This window comes from Mesoplodon mirus (assembly GCF_964341445.2).
Source record: "Mesoplodon mirus genome assembly, chromosome: X".
Classification (NCBI taxonomy): Eukaryota; Metazoa; Chordata; class Mammalia; order Artiodactyla; family Ziphiidae; genus Mesoplodon; species Mesoplodon mirus.
The window spans coordinates 86455561-86481456 of NC_138981.1; the positions used below are offsets into that span (position 1 = coordinate 86455561).

Genomic DNA, 25896 nt, shown 5'->3' on the forward strand with positions numbered 1-25896 from the left:
AGATAGGGAATGGTTACGTAAAATATGGTCTGTCCATAGACTATTAGACACTAAAAATTATGCTCGTAGTATGGTGTTAGAAGTCAGGATGGCATTACCTTTCTGGTGCAGGGAGTGGCTGGCAGGGGTATGAGGAGGCTTCTGAGGTGCTGGTAGTATTCTATTTCTTCATCTGGGTGCTGGTTATAAAGATGTATTCACTTTGTGAAAATTCATTGTTATACTCTTCATATGTGTGCTTTTCTGTATGTGTTATACTTCAATAAAAAATTTAACTTAGGGCTTTGCTGGTGGCACAGTGGTTAAGAATCTCCCTGCCAATGCAGGGGACACGAGTTCGAGCCCTGCTCCGGAAGATCCCACATGCCGCGGAGCAACTAGGCCCGTGCTCTGCAACTACTGAGCCTGCACTCTAGAGCCCGCGAGCCACAACTACTGAGCCCGAGTGCCACAACTACTGAAGCCCACGCACCTAGAGCCTGTGCTCTGCAACAAGAGAAGCCACCCAATGAGAAGCCCACGCATCGCAACGAAGAGTAGCCCCCTCTGGCTGCAACTAGAGAAAAGCCTGCGCGCAGCAACAAAGACACAACGCAGCCAAAAATTAATTAATTAATTAAAAAAATTTTTAACTTAAAATTGTCTTTGAAAAGTTTATAATGACATAGAAATATGTGTAGAAGGCAACCTTAAGTGAAAAGGGCAGGATAAAGAATTGTGCATTCAGTATGATTTTAAATTTGTAAAGAAAAAAATGCATTGGAAGGCAATATGCCAGCTGTTTTCAGTGGTTGCTTCTAGAGAGTGGGCTTGGGGTGATCATTTGCAAAATTTTTTTTCCATTTCTGTACTTTCTATTTTTTTATACAATAGAAAGTCATTACATTGAAAATTAGGGGGGAGAGAAAAACACCTAAAATATCAGAGAGAAAAAGTGACTTGATGAATCTTGGTGAAGCTCCCATAGTCCAGTATATGGAACTGAGAACTAGATTTCATCAGTTCCCGTGGAAGTGATTTAGACTCTGAGGGACTAATTTACACTAAGCAGGTTAATAGGAGACTGGCTTACAAGCCAAATGCCAGTGAGGAATACAGTATCTCGTGACTGACATATTCTTATCTCCTGTACAAGGTTATACCTACCTACTATTAATGTACCTGAGAAACCAAACTAATGATCATTTGTAATTTGAATATATGGAGCTGAATGGTTTTGAGGGAGCTCTTTGGCTGGGTTATTTGTAACACATTTTACCAGATCAGTGTTCCTGTTACTTGAACAATGCTGGATAAACACTGACACTCCAATGTTCTTTTTCCACCATCTCTAACTAGTTGCCAGAATCTTCTGTCATTGTAATATTAACTGCCTCCTAGCCTCATTACATGTCACAGTTGCCAAGGTAACAGCTCATCTTACATGAATTACATTCCAGGTTAGTAGCTCCCAGGTGAGATATTGGGAAGCATCTTAATCTCATCTGCAGTATATCTACAAATTATATTTACAAGAAGCCACTTCAGGGAAGAGTCACAGATGGCTAGTTTCATCCACTGTGAGCTTTTATTTTTTTTTTAATTTTCAATTGAAGAGTCTATCATTTCCTGACTTATGTGTCTAATTTTTTCTAAACTCTACCTCTTAGGTTTGGAGATACACATTACTTTTGGGGCCCTTCAGTTCCCTGATAAACGTTAAGGGTTTTTGACAATAGTACCTAGGAGAATGGCACTGGCACTTAGGGAAATCAGGGAATCTTTTGGGAGAGGGAGATGGTAGTGCAACATCGAGTGAAGGTCCAGTGAGCATGTAGAGAAAGAGTTAACATAATAGGAAAGCTCTTATGTTGGAGGTGGGAGGAATTACCCTGGAAACTGGCACCAAACTACCTAGCTACCTTTATGTTCTGGTTTCCAGGGTAACACAGATACTTACTACCTCACATTTACATGGCTGGTGCTAATGTTCATTTTCTGACTTAATGTCTCAACCCTTTGCTTTTTACAGTGTTGAAATTTGCAGTTCAATGTCAGTAGCATCCCAGCACTGACGGTCATCCCTTAGATCTAGATGTAGAGAAATAACATGGGGACACCTATCCCATGTCCTGCTCTACATTGGAATGCCATCAGTACATGAACCTTGGCTTCATGCTTGGGACTCAGCACTGAGGGCACAAATTCTACAAATTACCTAAAGGCTAAAATTTCAGTCCTTTCCAAATCACCATCCTCAGCAAATGCTCAATAATAAAGAGACTCATCTCTACTTTCTTTCCTGATGCTATGCACCTGGATTTCTTTTAAGAGCCATTATTAGGTTGAATGGAATGGTAGAACTAGGCTGCTTTTAGGCATGCACCCACTTTTATGTTCCATGATTCTGTGAAGAAACTGGTAGATGAAATACTTTCTGCCCCATTCCCATTGAGTTGTTTAAGATACACTATTTGGTTTCTGATCTTATAATTAGGATCTTTTCCAGAGGAACCCAATCACATTGGAAATGAAAGTTGATTATCCAGAACAGCCAATATAATAATAATAATGAGTATCCAGGGCTTCCCTGGTGGTGCAGTGGTTAAGAATCTGCCTGCCAATGCAGGGAACATGGGTTCGAGCCCTGGTCCGGGGAGACCCCACATGCCGCGGAGCAACTAAGCCGGTGCACCACAACTACTGAGCCTGCACTCTAGAGCCTGTGAGCCACAACTACTGAGTCCACGTGCCACAACTACTGAAGTCCATGTGCCTAGAGCCCATGCTCTGCAAAAGAGAAGCCACCTCAATGAGAAGCCCGCGCACCACAACGAAAAGTAGCCCCCACTCGCCACAACTAGAGAAAGCCTGCTCGCAGCAACGAAGACCCAAAGCAACCAAAAATTAACTAATTAATTAATTTAAGAAGATAATGAGTATCCAACATTTATTGAATCCTTACTTTGTGCCTCCCACTGTGCTCTGTGTTCTATGTGCATTATTCCATGTAAGTACCTATTTTACAGATAAGAAAATTGGCAGCTGTATTTTATAGATGCGATAACTGAGACTTAGAGAAGGATCAGTAACTTGCCCTAGGTCACACAGTAAGTGATGGAACCAGAACTTGAATTCAGCTGTCTGGTGCCACATCTCCACTCTTAATCCTTTAACTGTCGGCCAGCGGTTCTCAAATTTTGATGCCAGCATGCATCAAAATTCCCTGGAGGGCTCCTTAAAACACAGATTGCTGGGTTCCATCTCCAGAGATTCTGATTCAGCAGGTCTGGGGCAGGGCCTGATAATTTGCATTTCTAACAAGTTCCCAAGTGATGCTGATGCTGATGCTGCTGGAGCATAGGACCTGCACTCTGTACTCTACTGCCTCCGGTCAAGAGCAGAAGAGCCTACAGCTGAAATGAAGCACAGGGGGCTTGCGCTCTCCTCATGGCTCAGTGCTCAGGGATCCTGGGGATGTTCTGACCTGCAGGTTTCAGTCACTACCTCTGCCTCTCCAGGAAGACCAGACAACTGACTAGAGACTTCACCCTGGGGGAGTACACAGTGCATAGGCTGCCTTCATAGAATACAATATTTCTGGAAAGAACTGGACATATCCTGAGTTAGGCTCAGTTTCTAACTTAGTCCTGACAGCTATAAAAACCTGCTGCATGTATCATGTGATCTTGGTTCTCCTTTGGAAGTAACCTGAAGGGTTAAAATTGAAGCTCAGTATTTGCTGAGTATAGCTACCTGTCAGTTGGGATTTTGATATGTCACACATTCAGTCTGAGGCTGCGGAGGGGCTCGAGTAGCACCACTTGTGAAGCTGAGGAAAGAGCCATTACCTTGCAAGCTCTCCTTAGAGCTGGTTATTCACACCTACCTTATAAAGAACACATTTTGCCTACAGTAGACAGAGGCACATGTTGAACATAACACTTACCCCACCATAACGTTATTTCTCTTTTCACTTTTTCCACCACGTGCCTTGTAGTTTCCTGAGATACAGCTGAGGCCGCTGAGTTTCAAGGCAGCGGAGTGAGGTGTTCATTAGTGTAGCTGCACACTAGAATCGCTTGGACAGTTTTGTAAAAATACCAGTGCTGGGGACCCCACCCCAGACCAATTAAATCAGAGTCTCTGCAGATGGGCCTCACTAATATGCATTAAAAACATTTCCAGGTGATTCTAATGCTAGCCAAGTTTAAGGACCAATAATGATCCAAAAATATAGGCTCTGCTATGGGACAGACTCCATTTCTATCTCTGCCACTTAGGAAAAGATGGCCTAACCTCTCCGATCCTCGATTTCTTCCATCTGTAAAAACTGGCATAATAATTGAACCCACTGGACTTGTTTCATAGGGCTGTCTGGAGGATTAAATGGGCTGGTGTATATAATGCACTGTAATGATACAGTGCCTAGCACAGAGCCATCTCTCTCTAGATGGTAGCCAGTAATAAAATTAAGGCATCCCACTTCAGTCTACAGAGCAAGTCCTCAGATTGTGACCCTATGGGAGATGTGGGTGTTGTACCCACTCTTGGGTGGATCTCACAGTCTTTCAATCAGGACTGCTATTACAAGGCAAATGACTCTGCAGAACATCTACCGTACATTACAGCAAACCTCTCCCATAACAAACTGAGGAAATGATGCTTATTTGAATAAGACACAAGTAAATGCAAACCAGAAACAAAGTAACATTAATAGTCTAAGAGAGCAGCCCACAAAATACCTCAAGGGAATAATAGACCACTTGGGGTTCTCAGACCACACTTTGAGAACCACCAAAAGAATGCGGGATGATCTGTGCTATAACTGGTCGCCTCATTAGCAGTTACCCCAGAATTTCCAGAGCATTCAGGGGTCACAATCCAAAAAAAAAAAAAACAAAACAGTTCTGTTGCCTAGTGTCTCACTAATTTACACATTTATGTTAACTCTTCACTCTCTGCAGGCATGTGAGTTTGTGAAGCCTTGGGCAGTCACCATCCAGAGACCTCTACAGTTGAAGCAAAAACCTACAGATATTTAAGTGGTAAGATGTAAGGAATGAGATGGATCAAGAACAGAATTTCTCAGGCCCTAAGAGACAACAAAGAGGGCCACCTCTTTGTAGGAACCAGGTATAGGGTCTCAGCTCAGTTTCAACTTCAAGTAGAAAAATCCAGTATTCTATTTCACCTCCAGAGCCAGATAAAGAATATCCATCTCAACCAATAGCCAACATCATGATAAATGATAAAATAGAAGTTAGTATAATGTAGTTGTTAACAAAATGAACTTTTGGTTTCAGACCTACCTGGGTTTTATTTTATTCTTTTAAAGATTTTTTTTTGATGTGGACCATATTTAAAGTCTTTATTGAATTTGTTACAGTACCGCTTCTGTTTTATGTTTTGATATTTTGGCCGTGAGGCATGTGGGATTTTAGCTCACAACGAGGAATCGAACCTGCACCCCCTGCATTAGGAAGGCAAAGTCTTAACCACTGGACCACCAGTGGTTGGTCCCCCTACCTGGGTTTTAAATGCCAGCCCAGGGACATACAGGCATGTGACTTTGAGTAAGTTACTTAATCGAAATCTAACAATGATAGTTCCTACATTTTAGGGTTGCTATAAGGAATGAATGAGATTATGTATGTAAAACACCTAGAATATCATTTGACACGTGGTAAGCCCTCAGTAAATGATAGCTCTTTACTAACTTGAAACAAAAGGCAAATACATCCAAATGCCATGATGTGAGTTACACTGCCGCTGATGTCAGACACTGCTTTGGTGTACAGGGAGAATTTGAGCAGCAGAAGTGCTTAGTAAGAGAAAACACAAATTAACTTGTCAAGTCCTTCCTCTCTCAATAGCAATAGATTCTTTCATAACAATGATTGTTTCCCAGTAGTAACAAGCATTGGCTTTCATGTTTCTTTTTGTGCTCCAAATCATGGTTCCTTGACATGTGGTAAGTGGGCCTCCATTTGTACTCTTGCCCCAGGCCAGGCAAATGTTAGAAGATGGCCTGTAGCTAACACAGTAAGATGTGAAAAAGAAAGGAGGCATAAGTATTGGAAGGGAGAAAAAATCATCATTATTTGCAGCTGATCCAGTTGTCTATCCAGAGAACACCCAAGGGAATCAATTGAAACACTCATAGATTTAACAGGAGAGTTTAGAAAAGAGTTCAGCAGAGTGGTTGAATACCAATCAATAGTTTTCCTGTAAGTCAGCAACAACCAGTTAGAAGATATAATGGAGAAAAAAAAATCCATTCATGATGACCAAAAAATAGCATAAAATCCATAGGGATAACTTAAAAATGTATAGGCTCTACACAAAGAAAACAAGGATATTTGTACCTCTCTCAGTAACTGGGATTTGAATAAATGGAAACTGATGCCATATTTCTGGATGGGAAAGCTAAATTTTGTAAGATATCAACTCTTAAAATTAATTACATGTTTAATTCAATCCAGTCAAAATTTGAAGTTATTTTACCTTGATAAAGTGATTCTAAAGTTCACCTAAAACAATAAATAGGGGAGAATGGCAAAGAAATTTTAGAAAAAGAATAATAGTGATGGGAGACTTGGCTTATATTAACATGTATACATAAGTTATAATATTTAAAACGTAATACTGTCACAAGAATCAACAAACAAATCAGTAGGACTGAACAGAAAGCCTTGAGACTCACCTAGAAAAAGACAAGAACCTGATATACAATAAAAGAAGCATCACAGACCAATGAGGATAGAGTTAGTCAACAATATTAAATGTAAAAATAGATGAAAGAATAGAACTGCTTTAAGAAAATATAGGCAAATATTTAATCTTCAGATTGGGAAGAATTTTCTAAGCATAAAAGCAATGAAAAAATCAAAAGTATTGTTAGATTTGACTCCATCAAATTTATTGACAAACACAAACTGGAAAAATATTTAAAACATGATTGATGTCATACAGATCTCTTATGAATCAATCAAAAACCACTAACACTCAAAATAGAAATGAAAAAGGACATAAACAGAAGATATACATACTACTAATAAATATATGAAAAAATGTTCTATCACACAAATAATCCACAAAATACAAAATTCTAAATAATGAAATTAGTGAGGATGAAAAACGCACTGATACTCTCAATGCAGATCTGATGTGGTGATGCATATATATTTCTATGCTGCTGATCAGAAGGTAAATTTTTTTCCTGGAAAGCTCTTTAGTAATACGTATCGAGTCTTTTAAATATTCATATCTTCTAAATGAATTAAAGGAGCAGCAGCAGCAGCAAACTGAGGAACAACACAGGTTTAAGTTGAGTACCCCAACAGGCGGCAGCCCTGCTCTGGACTTGGGGAGCTGCTTCCCTGCTGGCTCAGTTTCCTCATTCACGAAATGGAGAGAATTAATAGTACTAATTTCACAATACATGCAAGTCACTTAGCATAGCATCTGGCATCCTCTAAGTGATGAATAAATGTTAGCTGTTATTAAATTTGTATACAAATGCATATGTATATATGAAAAATTCATAATTTTGACCCATTCACCTTCTAGGAATTTATCTTAAGGAAAAATTCAGGAATTCAGAAAAGACTGATATACAAGGATATGCAGAAGGAAAAACCATGGAAACAACATCAATATCTAGCAATAGGAGAATAGTTAAATGAATTATAGTATATTCAAATGATGCTGGAGCATTATACAATCATTTTTAAAAGATTGTGTTTTTGAAGACAGTCTAATGATACAGAAAAATTGCTAACAACTGAAAAAAAGCAGGGCATAAAACTGACTTTATAGTAGGATTAAATTTCGAAAAATAATTTATATATATTTTGTACATAGGTATTTAAGAAAAAGGTCAATTAAAATATTGACCCATCAAAATATTAAGAATGTTTATCTCTGCACACTGGGATCATGAGTTATTTTTTCCTTGTAATATTTATTATTCAGTATTTTATACATTTTTATAATTAATAGTGTTATTCCCATTATCATGCAATTTGAAAAGAAAATAGCATATATATATTTTGATCATTTGCTTAAGTATGTGAATGTGCTTCCCTAAGTACTCATTTTACTGCCATATTCAATGTAGGACAAATTATAAAGACAAACATTTCATTTTGGTTTATTCTTTCCAGTCTTTCTTTTATGTATGAAGAAATTTTCTCCTCTCTAACAAATCCTACTCTCTACTATGCAACAAGCCCATTGGGAGCAGGGTCTATGCCTCATTTATCTGTGCATTCCTACAGTGCCTAATTCACTTGTATGCACGTTGTAGTCACTCACTAATTTATAGGTCGAATCATAATAAGAAAAGAGTCTGAAATGCTTCCACTATAAGATATAAATGATTGCTAAATCTTAACGTGTTACCACTCCCCAGGATATTTGCATTTAATTCATCAAATTTTTCCCAATCAATATATATTAGGATCTGGTGCACAACAGGGGTTGTTCTAGGTACTGTGGGGGATATACAGAAGTTGTTCCTCCCCTTTAAATGCTTATAATCTAAACTAGTTGTGGAGTGGATTAGGAAGGCAGAAGAAGCGAAAAGAGAACCACATACATTGAGGTATCATTATGTTAGACACTGTGCTAGGCAATTTACTAACATGGAATTCTTACAACAAACCTTTGAGGCAGAATTTTCATTCACGTTATAAATGTGGAAATGGAGGCTCAGATAAATGACTTATCCAAGTTCACAGAGTTAGTGGTAGAGCTGGGATTGAAACCCTGGACCTTCAGGGTCTGATGCCAGATTGTTGTCCCTCTCTTAATGAACACTGCCTCTCAAAAAGGTGTGTGTGTGTGTGTGCGCGCACGCGCACGTGCATGTGCACACTGTGTAATTACAATGCTTGGCAGTATCAGGTAAGTGCCATATTTACGATGCAAAATATTATACAGAGAGGCAGTAGAGCAATAGATAAGAATCTGGGCTCTGGAAATGACTGCCCAGGTTTGAATTCTGTCTCTCCACTTACTAGCATATACTCTTGGGCAAGTTACTTAACTTCCCTGTGCCTCAGTGTCCCATCCATAAAATAGGAACTCATATCTAGCTCAAAGTGTTGCTGTTAAGATGAAATTAGTTAATACAAGTCAAGGGCAGTGTCTAGCACTTAGTAAATGGTCAATAAATATTGGTTACTATCACAGGAAACCAGAGGAGGGAGAAATCATATCCAGCTGGCAGTGGATCAGGGAAGGCAAAGGAGGTGACATTGAAGAAAAGGCTGAATGCTAATGAAGAGTGATAGAGCAGGGAACGGGAATGTAGGGGAGGTAGGAAATCTCAGGTTAGATGGGACCATGAGTGGATAGGAAATGAGGGGTGGCAGTGGGAATTACTGGAAGATAAACCTCCAAAGAGAGGCAGAGGTCAAAACGTGGAGGCTCTTAAATGCCAAATTTAAAATTCTGGAGTTAACCACTGGGCAATGGGAGCCATGAAAGGTTTTGGAGGAAGAGGAAGATAAAGCCTTCGTTGGCAGCAATCAAGCTGGGCAACTTTGCAGATTTATCCTCGAGTGTTACCAACTGCAGAAACCACCAACTCTGAGGACTAATGTTTTGACTGAGGGAAAGGAGAAGGGGAGAGTTTGGAAAAGGGGAGTGAATAATTAAAGGACTGTACAGATAAAAAGCACTCCTGGTGTGAAGTGTTAGAACGGTCTTCCTTAATTCCTCATTGCAGAGGCAGCCCAGGGACTGAACTCGAAGCATAACCTACCTTTTCCCCCATTTAAGACTTGAAGTTTCCACCTCAGTTTAGGACTTCCTTTAATATCGAGACTGTGCTTTTGGCCAGTGCGGAGCAAGCGTAGGGCATTAGGACCCAGCGATTGTTGTAGTGAGAGAGGTTGAATCTCGGTCTCTTAATTTTTCCCTCGAGCTCCCTCCTCTCCCTTTGTCATTCTAGCTGCCTGCTGCCTCCGCAGCGTCCCTCTTGCTCTCTCTGTGCTAAGTGCCTGCGCCTTAGACAGACAGGGTGCGCAAAGCAGCGGTATTAGTCGGGACCTGCCTTGGTGACCCCATGGCATCCCCTAGAACGGTAACCGTCGTGGCACTCTCAGTGGCCCTGGGACTCTTCTTTGTTTTCATGGGGACTATCAAGTTGACCCCCAGGCTCAGCAAGGATGCCTACAGTGAGATGGTAAGTGAAGCAAACGGGTGATGAGGAGCGCACCCCCAAGGGATGGCGAGTACCTCTCCCCTTCTTTCCTTCCCGGTCCACGGTCCCAGCCCTTTCACCCCTACCCCCACCCCAGACCCTCCCTTCTCCCCAACAACTTTGCAGCTGGGAAGGAGCAGCTGGACGAGAGCGATTTCATTTGCGGGCTATGCGGGGAGCAACTGTTTTGGAGCCACTGAATGCCAGTTGGGGGAGGGGTTGCCCAGTGAGTACCCCCACCCCCAAGTAAACCGGAGGGCTGAGACCTGCGTAACACCTGTCATTGGCAGGAGCCCTTCCCTCCTTCCAGCACACCCAAAGTCCCGGCAGCCAGTCTGCAAGTCTGATTCCTTCCCTTGGAGCCAAGAGTTTAGCAAGCTGGAGAGTTTATTTATCTTGGAGAAGAACAAAGGCAAGGAGGAAAGAGCTGAGGGCGAATGCGCTACTGAAACAAGCAATTTTTAGGGGAGGGGAAGGTATTCCTCATCCCTGGTGGAGAGCTGATGGTGTTCCCCTAGCTGCCTGGGTGTGTGTCTATATCCTTGAGACAAAGCCGACTTGGCCCAAATAAAGGTCACCGAGAGCCTGCTTCTTCCCCTTCTCTCAAGGGAGAGATGGATGTTTTGTTTTATTTTGTTTTGTATATGGGCTAATCTGCAAAATCTGCAAAGTCTGCTTTTCCTCTCCTGCAAAATAGTCCTTAATCCCCACCTTGTCTCCCGTGGATGCCCAGGGCCAGGCCCTCTGAAGGTTTTCCCCTCCACAGAGTTAGAATCACCTGAAGGTGAATGGCCAAAACATCTCCTCTGCAACCTGGGGGCTGGGCTGCTCTCCACAGTTGGGTGTGAAGAAGACTTGTTCCTATGCTGTGGAGTATGAGGTGATGGCAGGGGAGGTTTCCAGCACTTCCGCTCTCGCTTCTCCCCCTGTCACTTTGCCTCTTCATTTCCCCGCCCCAGCTGAAGAGAACCTGCTTCTCACTGCTTTTGCCAGGCTGCCAGTAAGGGGAGGGAGCCCATTAATGGGTTCTCAAGGTCAAGAAGGAAAAGAGCTTAGGGGAGGAACAGGAGGGAGAGAGAAGAAAGGCAAGAGGGATTCCCCATTAGGGCTAAGGCAAGGAGGAATAGCCCCCCACGTTGACAGTTGACAGGAATAAATAGCTCTCCTGGAGCTCACTGCGGAGCCTTCCAGAGCCCCTCAACGTGAGCTGCAAGTGGATGGAGTCTGGCAAATTGTAGATGCTCAGAAATGTTTGCAGGCAGCTCCAGCTTCTGTCTCAGGGTTTGAGCTGGTGTTTCCCATGTCTCACTCACCACAGGATCACCTTGGTGTCGGGGAGGGTGGCTGGGACTCAGGGGCCAAGGTCTAGCCCCAGTTGCAAATCCTAATGTGTTTCTCCTTCCCCCTTTCCCATTTGACCAGATGGAATTGAAATCAGGTCAAAATGAGTATCCAAGGCAGCCTGCATTGGGGAGGGGAGGGGAAGTGGGGTAGCAGAAGCCACCAAAGGCAGAGGGAAAGGGTGGAGGGGAATTGCCACTATATTTTTGTCTTGGCAGCAGTAGTTTGGCGTTAGATTATAAATAAATGCATATGCTCTTGCTTTTCTTTCCTTTTCATATATGCATACATTTATATGTTTATGTGTGTGTGCCTTGGGTATATTTAAGCTTTCTGTTACCTTAGGGACATAGTACCCTTCTTCAGTATACTCCCTGTCTCCCTATATCCTGCTCAGCTGCTTTATAGGCTGCCCAAGCTGCACCCTAAGTACAGTGTTAGGTTTTGCAGGCAATCCAACTAAGATGGAGTCACTGGGAAGCTTCCTGTCAGCTTGGCAGGAGCTCATGAGGAGGACCAGCCACAGATGGGTTTGCAGTAGGTTTCTTCCTAGGGTGTGGAGCTGTCTATTACAGTTTAATGAAAGGCAGAAGAAATATATGAAGATTCCATATCATACAAAGGAACATATTTAAATAGGTATAATCTAATACAGCAGTACAGAACCATTGTGTGTGTGTGTGTATGCACAATTCCATGCTTCTGTGCTCAGGGGCATCTGGAGGCAATGGAAGTACTATATCTAGCTGGGAGGTAAACTTCACAGTAGCATGAAGCTTGAGGAGGATTTTCAGACCGCCGTTTTCCAGGGTCCCCTCCTGCATTGAGCATTGGGCCCCAGGCTAGAGATGGCTTTCTGGCATAGGGCCCACTGCATAGTGCCTGGGCCGGCCCAGCTTTATTGTTGAATCCATAGGGAGTGGGGACAATTCAGTTCTAGTACAAAGAAGTTGCTCAGTTTATATTTGTTGAGTGGCTGGGTGAATGAATGAGTCATTGTAGCATTGTCTTGGCTTGTCACCACCCTTCAGATTTCTCTGGTTGGCTCTTGATGATGCAGTTCAGAAGCCATTTCTTGCCCAACCAGAGATCAGCTGGGATGACTCTATGGGATTTTCTGTTTTGCATTTAGGAGTGATTCCTCTGCATTGATGGAGTTAGTCATGTATTGACTGCAGTAGCTTTTTGTATAAAATCTCAAGCTGTTGTTGTTGCTCTTGTTGTTTATTCTTTAAAACATCTCTGTGAGGTAGATTCATTTTTTAAAGTTATGCTTATTTTACTGATGGATAAACTGAAACAGAGCAAGTTTAATGACTTATCCAAGATCCTAGGGTAAGCTGCTGTTGGAGCAGAGATTAGAAACCAAGTCTGTGACTCAGTATTCCCAGTGAAGGAGTCATTAATGGTTACAACTGCTTTTTTGGATGTCAGAACTTACAACTGATTCTTGAAAATATCTGGCACATTTTTTCTCCTTTTTTGGTACCAGTTTAACTGCCCCAATCCCATATTTTTGGGTTTCATTTTACTTCGAAACCAATTTTTCAAATTTAGAGGTTTTTTTTTTTTTTTTTTTTTTTTTTTTGCTTTTCTATCAACTATTTTTTCTTGTTCTAAAGCCATTAGTGTTATGCTTAGGTGTTATCCCCTCCATGGAAAATCACTGCTAAAAACCAGACAGACAAATTACTATGAACTTCTTTCCTGTCTCTACTGGGGAAGCCAGGAAAGGTTAGTGGAAGTAGTACAGACTTTGAGTCATGTAGATTTGGGTTCAAGACCTGACACTCTTAGTGTCTGTCTCAGTTTTCCTCATCTGTAAAATGAGGATAACAACTTACCACAGGAAGTTGTAAATATTAACTGAGATTACATATGGAAGCATCTAGTACAGTGTATGAATATGGTAGGTGTTCAGGAAATGCTCTGGGTTGAGGTGATGATAATTGATTCTATTTTACGTAGTGGTTTCCTGACTAATTCGAATGGCCAGTTTAAGGGATTGAAATCAGGCATGTAAAAGAGCAAGATACTATTTCCTTATGCCATGGTGAACAGACCTCTATGCAGTCAGCTAATATAGAAAACTCCACACTTGCTGCTGGGTAATACACAGTGGATCCCATGCAGAATTTCCGGATGCCTCTCTTGAATAGCCTGTTTGGTATGTGTCACTTCATACCTCCTCCCAATTTAGCAAGTGTCTTTGTAGAGTACTCTAAATCCCACGTGAATTCAACACGACTGACCACTCCCCTGACTAAATGCCTTCATTAACTCACTTGAAATTGTGAGACAGCACTTACAAAGGCTGCTAAGCAGTTTAACATATGAATGGTTGACTTGCTCTAAATTTGGTATTCAGCTCTTTGTAACAGTGGTTCTATCCTGTAAGCACAAAGGGCCACAAATGGAATAGTAAGAAAACACCACAAATCCTGTCACATTGAAGCCAAAGGATTTTGACCCTGAGGAAGAGAGGGCAAGTCTCTGACAGGGCAGGTCTCTGCCACTTCTTTGCATCCCCTTATAGGGAAGGTTTGTTGTTGATTTGGATGATTTGCTTATTTATAGTTAAATGCCCTCCGGTATTTCCCCAGGGTTTGTGTAGCCCTAGGAAAATACTCCAGATAGGTTTGGGCAGTTTATTTAATGTCCATAGGTGATCTTTTATACTTCCAATCGCACTATTAATTGCTTTCCAACTACATAATAGTTGGAATGATAAGGTAATAATACTAAGATAATAATAATAAGATAGTAATTTACTGATGCTTAGACTGTTCTCTGAGGTGGTACAGTACGTTTATTCCCCCAGAGAGGCAACTGACCCTGAGATGTGAAATGACTTTGCTTAGTTCACACAGCTAGCCATCCTAAGCTAAACTACATTGAAATTTATGCCAGGGAGCTTATAGCCTCTCAATGGCCAACAGCTGTGCTTGTTTCAGAGTGACTTTTGACTGTCAGTGGAAGTCAGACCCTTCTCCCCTTAGATGCAATCTGGGAGGGATCCACTTTGGTTAGTAGGACCAGGTTTGCTAGCTTGGTGGGCATTATATGACAGTGGAAGGTAGAACTGCTTAAAAGGTGTTTTTCATTCACATGGATATTTGGCAATTAAACATGTGATGGTTTATTATTGCATTTAAGAAATGATATATGATTCACATATGGCTATTTTTCCTACAGAGATTCAGGAAAATCATACTTGAAACAGTAAATTTTGCAGCACTTATGTAACCTTTATGATCTAAGATATCAACCAGGCTGAGATTTTTAGCCAAAATATATTTGTCAGTGCCCTCTTTTGCTTTCATATAGTTTTTTCCCTGTAAATTGTATTGAAGTATAACATACATACTGAAATATGTGCCTAAGTGTATACAGCTTGAGGAATTTTCAGAATCCCCCTGTGTAACCAGCACCCATATCAAGAAGCAGAACATGACCAGCATCCTAGAAACCTCCCTCCTGGCCCCTTCCGATTACTACCTCCCCAAGGGTAAATCCCAACTCCAACAATATAAGTTAGTTTCACCTGTTTTTGACCTTTATATAAATGGAATTATACAGTATATTAGCCAACTTTTTTTTCTTTTACCTAACTAGCATAAGTGAACGAAAGTAAACCAGTTGTGAGCTGCTCAAGTTTAATGTAATTAATTTGAGATCATGGCCCCTGGGGTGTTGTGAAGAATAAATGATAAAAAGAAAAAAGGTATAACTAAAGAAAGGCTCCATATGCTTTTGACTCATGTCTGAATCATATAGTCTCATACTATAAAAACGGACCTGCTTGAATCATTGCTATTATCCTTAAAATAATTACTGTGGCTTGCAAACATATGGATTTCTAATTGTGTGGTTCATTAATGATAAAATATGTGTGTGTGGCCCTTTGTTGATGCTATGACGTTATGATTCTTTGACCAAATCTCCAAAATGCTCATTTAATTTACAAAAGGGGAAACTGAGGTAATAAAATACTTAGTAATTTTCTGCAAGCAATTTAGGGGCAAAACTAAAATTGGAATTTAGCTTATCTTAGCCCAAGGATATTGCTAGATGACTGCCTTTGATTAAAGGGATTTGAAACATTTGACTAAACCCTTCTGTCTCCTGCTTCCTTCCCCTATAAGGAAACTATGGTTTCAGAGTCTGGGTCCTGGCAATGAAAAAGAAACAGACATAACAAAGTGAACTTCCAGAGCCTCTTGGGAGAGTGACTCAGTCAACTCCCTTTATTCTTACTGTCAGAACAATTAAAGTCATTAGAGATCTAATTACTATAGACTTAAGACACATGACCCTTCTATTGTTGGAACTGAGGTGGCCCAGACCAAGTATTGTTGCTGCTGGCAATAGTAGGATACTTTTGATGTCTCTATCCTACTCCATAGGAGAAAGAATAAAGGGCTTCCTAGACTGTCAAAACCTCATCCAAGCTTAGTCCCATCTCTAACAAGTTAGACATTCCCTGTCTGGAGTCATGGAGAATAGATGCTATCTGTACCTCCTCAGCTTTGAACTAAAGATTTGATGAAATGGCTTATCACATGCAGTTTCCTCTTGAGAAAAGAAGGAAAGAAAGAGGCAACTGCTGCATAGAAATACCTACAGCTGCAGTTCAAGAGGTTAGACAAACAACTGAAAAAGTAATATGGAGTTAGAGCAAATGGAGAGAACAATGATCACTGAAGTCATAGGAACTTGATTTAGAGACCTGGAATTTGGCCTACAGATTTCACTATAGTACAGATAAAAATCTATTCCTAAATGATGGGTGGTTAGCCCTAGGCAAAAAAGGAATGTTTCCAGAAGCCATTCAGTCAGCATTTGGAAATCTTGGCTCTGCACTGGCTGTAAGAAGCTCATCCTGCTTCCTGTGTTTATTATGTCAGAAGGTTACACTTAGGAGTTAGGAACTGCCTCTTGGGGAGATTTGTGTTGCTCATTTAAAAAGGTCCTAGCTTAAAAGTGTTAAGGAAAACTCTTGGGTCTAGATTTCATTCCCTTATGTCCCCCTGCTACCATCACCAGAGTGCTGAGGGAGAGAGAGTGGGCTGGTGACATCTAGGCTAATAGTGAGAAGAAACTACCAGATGCCCTAATCCTCGGCTCAGCTCTGCTCCACATGGGTCTAGCTCAGTTCAGCCCAGGGTTTTACTCTGCCTACTAGTCAACCTCTCTCCTAATTTCTCTCTGAAAATCCCCGATTTAACCTAAAATGGGAAGAGGGAGGAAGAACGACTGATACTTTGTGCTTCACTATATGCTCAGGAACAGGTTAGGGACTAGAGGTAAATAAAGGTAAATAAAGACAGGATCTGACAGGGCTAGGATTAAGAAGAGGTGTGAGGCAGTGTTGTGCAAGTGCAGAATCAGATCCTGCCTCTACTTAAAGTTGTGATATTTTATTTGTTGTGGATATTATTTACCTTAATCAATGAGTGTTTTGGTGCCTTCTTAAATTTTACACTCAGGGGACATAGGCTTACTTTATCTTAGTCCCAGCCCTGCTCAGGAAAATGAGGCTCAGAGAGGGCAAATAATTTGCCCAGGGACATCAACTAGAAAATGACGGAGATGGGATTTGAAGCCAAGCCTGTTTGAATCCAAATCCATTCTTTTTTTTTTTTTTTTTTTACTAAACCACTGGTCTTGAAACAGTACTCATAAAGGACTAGCTTGTGCTACTCATGATAATTAATCCATGAAATAAAGGTGCATTCACTAGAGAAATGACTTAACATTTGTTCCAAACTAGAGTGTGTGAACACTATTCTAAGCACCAGATGCTCCTGACAGGTCAAGTTGGCTTTCTGCCTGATTCTTGTAATACTTGTCTTGCATCTGGTGCTTTTGACTATTCTCTTCTTAAAATTTTTGGCCCCTATGACCCCATCTCTCCTGGTTTTCCTCCTACTTTTCTGACCACACTTGCTTCTGTCTATTTTGTGGATTCTCTTCCTCCTCCCATTTTTTAAATATCTGTCACACATTTTCCCACTGTATACATTCTACTTGGGCATACTGATAACTGTCAATTCTGTATCTTTACCCCAGACCTCTATTATTGAGTTGCCTACCAGACATCTCCACTTAGGTGTCTTAGAGACACTTCAACTAAAAAACTCCAAATTGAGTTCCTTATTCCTTCCTGTCCCATCCCCCTCTTCTTCTGGATGCATTCTTGACTTCTCCGTTTCCCTCAGTGTCCACATCCAATGAGACATCAATTCCTGTTGATTGTGCATTCAAAGTATCCTTGAGTCTCTCCCCTTCCCTCTATCCTTACTGTCATTACTCTAGTCCAGTTCTCTCACCTGATCTCCTCGCTTCCAGGCACACCCCTTCCAATCCATCCTCCATGCTACTTCCTGAGGGACCTTCCTTAAAAGCAAATTATGTTGTTCCCCTGGCTTATAGGATAAAGTCCAGCTCCACAACATAACACTCCATGATCTGATTCATATCTGTCTTCTCTCTCTCATGTCTCACCCTTTCCCCCTTCCTCCCCCAACCTACTGCTGAGCTGGGACAGTGTTCGAAACACGCCAGTCTATTTTGTGCTTCAGGGCCTTTGCTTATCCAGCTTCCTCTGCCCTCGATGCCCTTCCCTTATTGATCTTGCAAACATCTGCTCTCCTTTTAAGATTCCACTCTAGCTTTTCTCAGTCCCCATCTAGGGAGATTTGACCACTCTGGTGTGCCTCCACTGTACCTACTACATAGTTTATTTCAGCACCCATAACACTTTATTGCACTTATGTACTTCCATAACTTTTCTTCTCATAAACTCAAACTTCAGGAAGGCAGGGCTTTTGAATGATTGATGTCTGTATCCGGAGTACCAAGTACAATGCCTAGCACAGGAGGCACTTAACAAATATTGAATGAATTAATGGATACTTCATGAAAACAAAGTAGTGGGCAAAACCAGAAAGACACTTGATAAAATCTCATCAATTTACTACAAAATGAGGATTGGGTCAATCTGAATAGTGAAAAATATGATTATCTATTACTCTAAGGTCAGTATAATTCTATTACTTTGTAGTATATCCAGTGCCTCCCTTCTCTGTTCCATGATATCTGCCTTTGGGCTACAATTAGACCTTATACAGTACTCTATTATATACCACTAACCATACTGCTTTATAATGTTGTTTATGCATCTGTTTCCCCCAACTACACTGAGAGCTTCTTGACCCTATCATATTCATCTCTATATCTCCATCACATAATCCATAATAGGTATTCAATAAATGTTTATTGAATTAAAATTAATGAACTTGAACCAGGCTAATCAAAGTAGTGTCTTGTAGAATCCTAGGGATTTATCTCAATGACCATAAGAACAATTTTTGTCTTAACCATATTTTAAAGATATATAAGGGGCTAACATTTGCGTACATTTAAATTTTTCTGTTTGCTTAGCACACACTTTTTTTATTTTTACAGATTCCACAAATGTAAACTCCAACTCAGCTCTTTTTTGAATTAACACAGATTCCAAATTAGGGAAGTCCAAATTAGTGAGGCTTTACTGCCTTGTCTCATTTTTGTTGGTATTCATATGCATCTGGGTTTGGACAATGTAGGCACTAGAAAATGTGGATATGGCTAATCAGTACCAGTTTTTATGGGCCCAGTGAATTTTATTTTAAATTCTTAATGTTGTTTATGATTTATGATCAGAAAAAAATTTTTTAATAAAAGGTGCTTCCACTGCAGGGGGCATGGGTTTGATCCCTGACTGGGGAACTAAGATCCCGCATTCCGCCCACATGGTGTGGCCCCCCCAAAAAATATTTTTTTAAACTATAAAGCCAAATTATCTTACCTTTGGTGCTGTTACTAAGGTTTAAATCACAGGGATCTCAGCAGATTGCTTGCTTTTTTCCTTAATTACAAGGCTTTTATTTAGGGGGCACAGTAAAAAAAGAATATGACACCCTTGGCTGGTGTGGAAAGGGAATGGTGGGGAAGAAGGATCTTGCTTGTGTTTTCTTCATTCTAACGTTAAAAACCATGGTTAATGCAGCGATTTCCTTATGGTATTCCACTCTAGAAACGTGCTTACAAGAGCTATGTCCGAGCCCTCCCTCTGCTGAAGAAAATGGGGATCAATTCCATTCTCCTCCGCAAAAGCATTGGTGCTCTTGAGGTGGCCTGTGGCATTGTCATGACCCTTGTGCCTGGGCGTCCCAAAGATGTGGCCAACTTCTTCCTACTTTTGCTGGTGTTGGCTGTGCTCTTCTTCCACCAGCTAGTCGGTGATCCTCTCAAACGCTACGCCCATGCCCTGGTGTTCGGCATCCTGCTCACCTGCCGCCTACTGATTGCCCGAAAGCCCGAAGACCGGTCCTCTGAGAAGAAATCCTCGCTGCCAGGGAATGCGGGGAGTACCGGCAATGCAGGAAGTACCGAGGAGCAGCCGTCCTTATATGAGAAGGCCCCTCAGGGCAAAATGAAATTGTCGTAGGAAAGCGGAAGTGCAAAAAAGTGGACCTTTCAGGCAGTTGCCTCCATGACACCCAGGAAGATGTCAGTGTGTGTTTTTCATTTGATTTATTTATCTTGGGGGAAAAGGGACAAATATAACCTGCAAATTAATGGCCCTATTGGCTTGTGTACACCTATACCCTAAAATGACCTCCCCACATAGATGTATGTGCACCACCTTTAATCACTCTGGGGCAACTCTCACATCTTGCTGCATGTACATGTATATGGCTAACTATTGAAGTGTATTTGTGAGATGGACTCCAGCAAGCATGTGACTGTGAGATTAAGTGTGGGAAAATGTTACTTACTGTGTGTGTGTGTTTGCGTGTTTGCATACACGTGCGAAGGAGAAGGCTCTGATCTTGAACTAATCCTGCATAGGTATCCTTCCCTTTATAGACTGATTCTAGTGAAGGCAGAATAAAATAAATCTCCTATAAAGAGAATGCTACTTCTTGGTATAAAACAAACTATGTATTCCCATGGGATGGGGGAATCCCTCACTAGATTAAGCTGAAAACTTAAACCTACCACTTTAGGAAAAATTTCCTTCAATTTGAGACACTGAGTTACATGTAAAATGAATTAACTTCTACTTTAACAGTTGTTTAAATTGTAAATACTCCATACTGAGTTTAATTAAAATAAGGGAAATGTGCAGTCAATAGATAATCTAATTCTTCAAGTGATAAAATTGGAAGTTTCACCTTGCCTTTGTTGGAGCCCGACCTACTAAGCTCCTTTACTCACACTTGGAAACTGAAACAGTAAACTTTATATCGGACATCTTTTTTGGATTTTCTTAAGCCAAAAGCTGCCTCACTTCCACTATTCTCAGCAGCTAACCAGAATTTGGCAGCTGCTCCACTGTTGCGGTTGAGGGAGCGAGGATTAGTCCCGTTAGAAGTCTGTGAATCTCAAACTAGCTGTTCTCTTAAATCATCTGAAATTTGACAGAGGAGCCATATCCAGTGTTTCGCTGCCAAACAGATTCACTATTCCTATTGAATTTTCACTGAGCTTTGCTAGTGTAAGCAGAGATCCAAGTTACCCCCCACAGCTGTCTCCTCTACACCTCTTTATCATTCCAGTGAGTGGAGTTTAGCTGGGGGAAGGACATTTGATATAAGTTAGTTGGACTGAGCAGTATGAAAATTTGCTTTCTTCATTACGTACTGCTGCTTCTCCTTGTTAGATGTGCTTTGATGGTTTTAATATTATTGTGCCAGGGATGGGGAAAGGGGTGGGAGTGTTGTGTGTGGGGGGAGTACAAATTATTGTATTTTCTTCGATATCATTGTTCTTGTTGATTGATACCTCTCTGTCTTATTTCTCTCATTCTTTCAAAATAAAAATTTTTGAAGTTTGGAGGAAATGGTTTGGACAAATAATGAAAATCTGGAAAGAAAGGGTCATGTCATGGGATTCAGGTTGTCTTACTTTTGAGTGGATGAGGGAGGAGAATAAAGAGAAGGGGAAGGGCTTCCCTGGTGGCGCAGTGGTTGAGAATCTGCCTGCTAATGCAGGGGACACGGGTTCGAGCCCTGGTCTGGGAGGATCCCACATGCCGTGGAGCAACTGGGCCCGTGAGCCACAACTACTGAGCCTGCGCGCCTGGACCTGTGCTCCGCAACAAGAGAGGCCGCGACAGTGAGAGGCCCGCGCACGGCGATGAAGAGTGGCCCCCGCTTGCCACAACTAGAGAAAGCCCTCGCACAGAAACGAAGACCCGGCACAGCCAAAAATAAATTAATTAATTAATAAACTCCTACCCCCAACACCTAAAAAAAAAAAAATTAAAAAAAAAAGAGAAGGGGAAGTACAATAACTTAATATACTAATGAGGTTACTAACTTTCCAATCTCATTTAAGTTTCCTCACACTTCTGTGATGTCAGCACATAAGACAGAAAGCCACAAAATTAGATCTCAATACAGTTCCCAGGTTTGGGGAGTTCTGCTTTATTAGGTGATGCCAAGGGAAGGTAGAAGAATGATTTCAGAAATAATTGCAGGTATATTAAATCAAGATGAACCAGTGTCTCTCACTATATATGCATCCACAAACTGGCACAAATTCCAGTGCCACAGACTTGTCACATTGGGCAAGTTATTTTACCACTCAGGGCCCCAACTTCATTTACAAAAATAAGGGGATTGAAGGCTTAAAATTCTTTCCAATTTACATTTGAGTATGAAATGATTATGAAAAAATGACTCGAGAAATTTTCAGTTTTACTAGATAAGGAAGATCAGCTACCATAGAAAATATTGAACACTCAGTTCTCATGCATGATTAAATATGATTTCTTGAAAGTACTTTGAAAACAATGTAAGATGTGGTAAAAAATCATTTTTTGCTGTAGTCTTTCCCAAATACATCAACTTAGTCTGATTCTTCATCTCTCCCCAAGATTGCAAAGTTTCCTCCCACACTTTTTTTTTTTTTTTGCGGTACACGGGCCTCTCACTGTCGTGGCCTCTCCCGTTGCGGAGCACAGGCTCCGGACGCGCAGGCTCAGCGGCCATGGCTCACGGGCCCAGCTGCTCCGCGGCATGTGGGATCTTCCCGGACCGGGACACGAACTTGTGTCCCCTGCATCGGCAGGCGGACTCTCAACCACTGCGCCACCAGGGAAGCCCCCTCCCACACTTTTGTCTATAGTTTATGGGTATATTTTGGCCTCAAAAAATCAGTGAGAGTCATTAAATTTTTATCTTTCCTCTCCAGTTCCTACTCTAGTAAGAGACTAAACTAGGGACTAAGTTCAGGTCTCAGACTAAGCCCTTGCTGCTGTTTTAGCCAGTTTCTTTAAGGTCCATCGATTCCTCAAAGTTAGGAATCTTTACTTGTTGACTGGCCGGCTACCTACAAGATGCCACATCTGGCTCAGGACATACGTTTCCGGCATACTCTAGAAGGTATGCATGCCCATCCTCGGTAAAAGGAGGGCAAATTCAGCCGCCATCCTTTCCTCCCACCTCCTAGCGACAGCTTCAGAGGTGTCAGACACTTTAACCTAATTCTCTTGCCCAACATGGGAGAAGCAGCCTTTATTGAGAAGTTTGCAGTGTCATATTTTCCTACAGATTCAAAGTCCCGACATTTGGGGTCAATCTGAGCAAATGGATCACTGTAATTGGTCTTGTTAAACTCAAGAACCGAGACACTAGCTGTTCCGTTTTAGGCACAGTGACGAATGGGAACAATATTAGAACAGTGGGAGCATCGGCCAATCGGCTGACTTAAGCGACAACTGCCCGCTAGCCGGGCGTCCCCGGGCGGGGCGGGTGTGGCCGGCGGCTCTGCGGAATTGCGTTTGCGTCAGCGTGGGCGCGCGCGCCGCCTCGCGCCATTGAGCTGTGACCCAACCAATCAGGCTTCAGCAGAGCGCGCGGCTCCGCCCAGAAGCCCCCTGTGTCGCCTTGGAAGCGCATGCGCAGGGCGGAGCCCGCTCATTCGAATCCGGGAGGTGACGTTTGGACTCCAGAGGCTTTGGGACTGAGGAGCATTTTAGGTGAGGTGCTTTTAAACACCGGGCAAAGTGGGAGCCCCAAGGCCGAAGGGAGTCAATCTCCTGACTTCTGAGCAAGACTGTCCTACAAGGTGTCGGGTTTTCCCCCAGACCGGGAATCTCCCCGGTGGGTTAGTTGTCGCGGCCAAGTTCGGTCCCTGCTGGGGCAGGCTGTGAAAGGGGGTCCTTGGGGAGCGATGGGACGGTTCCACTGGAAAGGGCTAGAAGCTGCTCGCCCGCCCTTCTTTCGTAGGACCCGAGGAAACAACTCGGAACCTGGAACCTCTCGGTGGCTTAGACATGCATATTGCTCTTCTGCTGCAGCCTCATCTGTTCTAGGGAGGTGGGGTTGAGTGTCATTACGACCATTCCCTTAGTTTTTCCTATTTGAAGCCCAAAACTTAGAAGTCATTCCGGCTTCCTCTCTTTCTTTTTCCCTACATCCAATTCCTTTATTACGGCCTTGCCCAGTCTCCTTCCAAAACATTTCACAAATACCATCATTTTCTACCTCTCCTACCATTTACACCTTAAGCCAGGTTCAGATTGCAGTCATATCTCTTCTGGACTTTTGCTAGACCCTTTTAATTGTCTGTTTCCACTCCTGCACCCCTAACATTCTATTCTCTGCACTGCAGCTAAAATGATCTTAAAACATAAATCAGATGGTATCACTCCCCTCTGTAACAGTCTTCCCTTCCCCCATAGTTGCCTATGACACTTAAAAACCAAATTCCTTGTTCTGGCTTACAAGCCCCAATATAGCAGTCCCTGTCTGCCTTTTTGACTTCGTCTCCTACTACTCTGTACCTCTTTCATGCTACCTCCCCACCGACCCTCGCCTCTTACTGGTGTTGTTGCTGTTTCTTTAACACACAGAGCTCTTGCTTTAAAGTCTTAGCATGTCTTGTTCTTTCCTCTCCATGAAATACCCTTCCACCAGCTCTTAACATGGTTGGTTCCTTCTGGCATTCAGATCTCAGCTTAAAGGTCACATCAGAGAGGCGTTCTCTGAACACTTATTCCAAAGTAGCTTCTCACCCCCACCTCTTTTCTATGACATCACTGTATATTATGTTCAGTATTAGTTATTTACTTATTTATTGACTCTCACAACTCCTCTTCACTCCACCCCCATAAGTTTCATGAGAGCACAGACCTTGACTGTTTTGTTATTTTATCCCTGGTGAGTAGAATTGTGCGTGGCATATATTGTAGATGATGCTCAGTAATTATTTATTGAATAAGTGAATTATCGGGGCATGTTTCTGTTCTGAGAATCCTTAGTTTGGCCACCAGTTTGTCTTTAACTTAGCACTGACAAAGCAGGCAGCATTAAAGTTTAAAAGCAAAATCAAGGCAGGGTGGAGAAAAATAGGAGTGGAGAAAGTAACATTGAGATCATGAGATGGATTAGTTTTGGACTCACTTATGTGATATAGCCCTTTTAAGAGAATTTATGTTGCCTGTACTGTTACTGTTTTTTTCCCCTCACAAGGCCAGCTAGTGAATGTTACCTTGGAGAGTTGTTTCTGTTCCTATTTAGGTCAAGGGCTTTTTGAGAAAGTTAACCTATAGATTTTGTTGCCTGGATTGCTGTCAGTTTTTTTATTGTGTACTTGTATGCTAGGTCCTCTGTACTAAATGTGGGAATACAGGCATGTGTGATCCCTGTCTTTGTGGAGTAAAAAGGGAGGGACAGTTTGGCTGGTTAATGGTAACTTGACACTTGTTTCTGTATAGAACACGTGCAGTAATGTCACTTCAAAGGAAAGTTAAGAACTCTCAGGCACAAAAGAGGACTTCACAAGGTAGTAATAGCTATCAGACTAGACTCTCAGCCTGGAAAGTAAAAGAGGACCTGAGTGACTCAAAGAGCATCTCAGAACATGGACAAAACAATCCAGTGGAAGATTATGAACATGCTGATGATCAAGCAGAAGGCGCTCTGCAAATAGCACTGGCATACTTTGAGAAAGGTAGGACAGATTGTTTTCCTTATGTTAAGTCCTATTCCTGTAAAAATATTCAGACTTTTTTTCTTAAGGATTTTTAAAGGAAAGCATATTTTTGTTCATTCATGATTTTTGTTTATTTAATGGACATTTATTGAGCACTTACTACATATCAGTATGCTAGGTACTAGGGATATAGCGACAAAGCATGTTCCTGGCAGAGTGGTTGCCAAACTGTTGCACATTGGGATTTCCCGAGAATCTTTAAAACCCACTGGTGCCTGGCATCCACTCTTAGACTTTCTGATTTTATTGGTATGGGATACAAGCTGGGCATTGGGATTTTTTAACGGCTCCTTAGGTGATTCCAATGTGCA

At 41.8% G+C, this 25896-nt stretch overlaps 2 protein-coding genes across 6 annotated transcripts in view; both read left to right on the top strand.

Annotated features, from left to right (window-relative positions):
- Positions 1–9968: 9968 nt before the first annotated feature.
- Positions 9969–20027, top strand: TMEM35A (transmembrane protein 35A; the record flags this gene model as incomplete). The annotated part of the gene is made up of 2 exons (XM_082609108.1): positions 9969–10174; positions 19614–20027. The coding sequence occupies exons 1-2, from the start codon at positions 10055–10057 to the stop codon at positions 20025–20027; spliced, it is 534 nt and encodes a 177-aa protein (XP_082465234.1). The 5' UTR covers positions 9969–10054.
- The window catches only part of CENPI (centromere protein I), a 57148-nt gene continuing 51241 nt past the window's right edge, over positions 19990–25896 (top strand). For 2 of the 5 annotated variants that reach the window (XM_082609106.1, XM_082609107.1), the window contains exons 1-2: positions 19990–20095; positions 25308–25543. In XM_082609106.1, coding sequence (XP_082465232.1) covers positions 20073–20095; positions 25308–25543 — 259 coding nt within the window. In that variant the 5' untranslated portion in view covers positions 19990–20072. The other 3 variants (XM_082609103.1, XM_082609104.1, XM_082609105.1) reach the window with 3 other exon arrangements.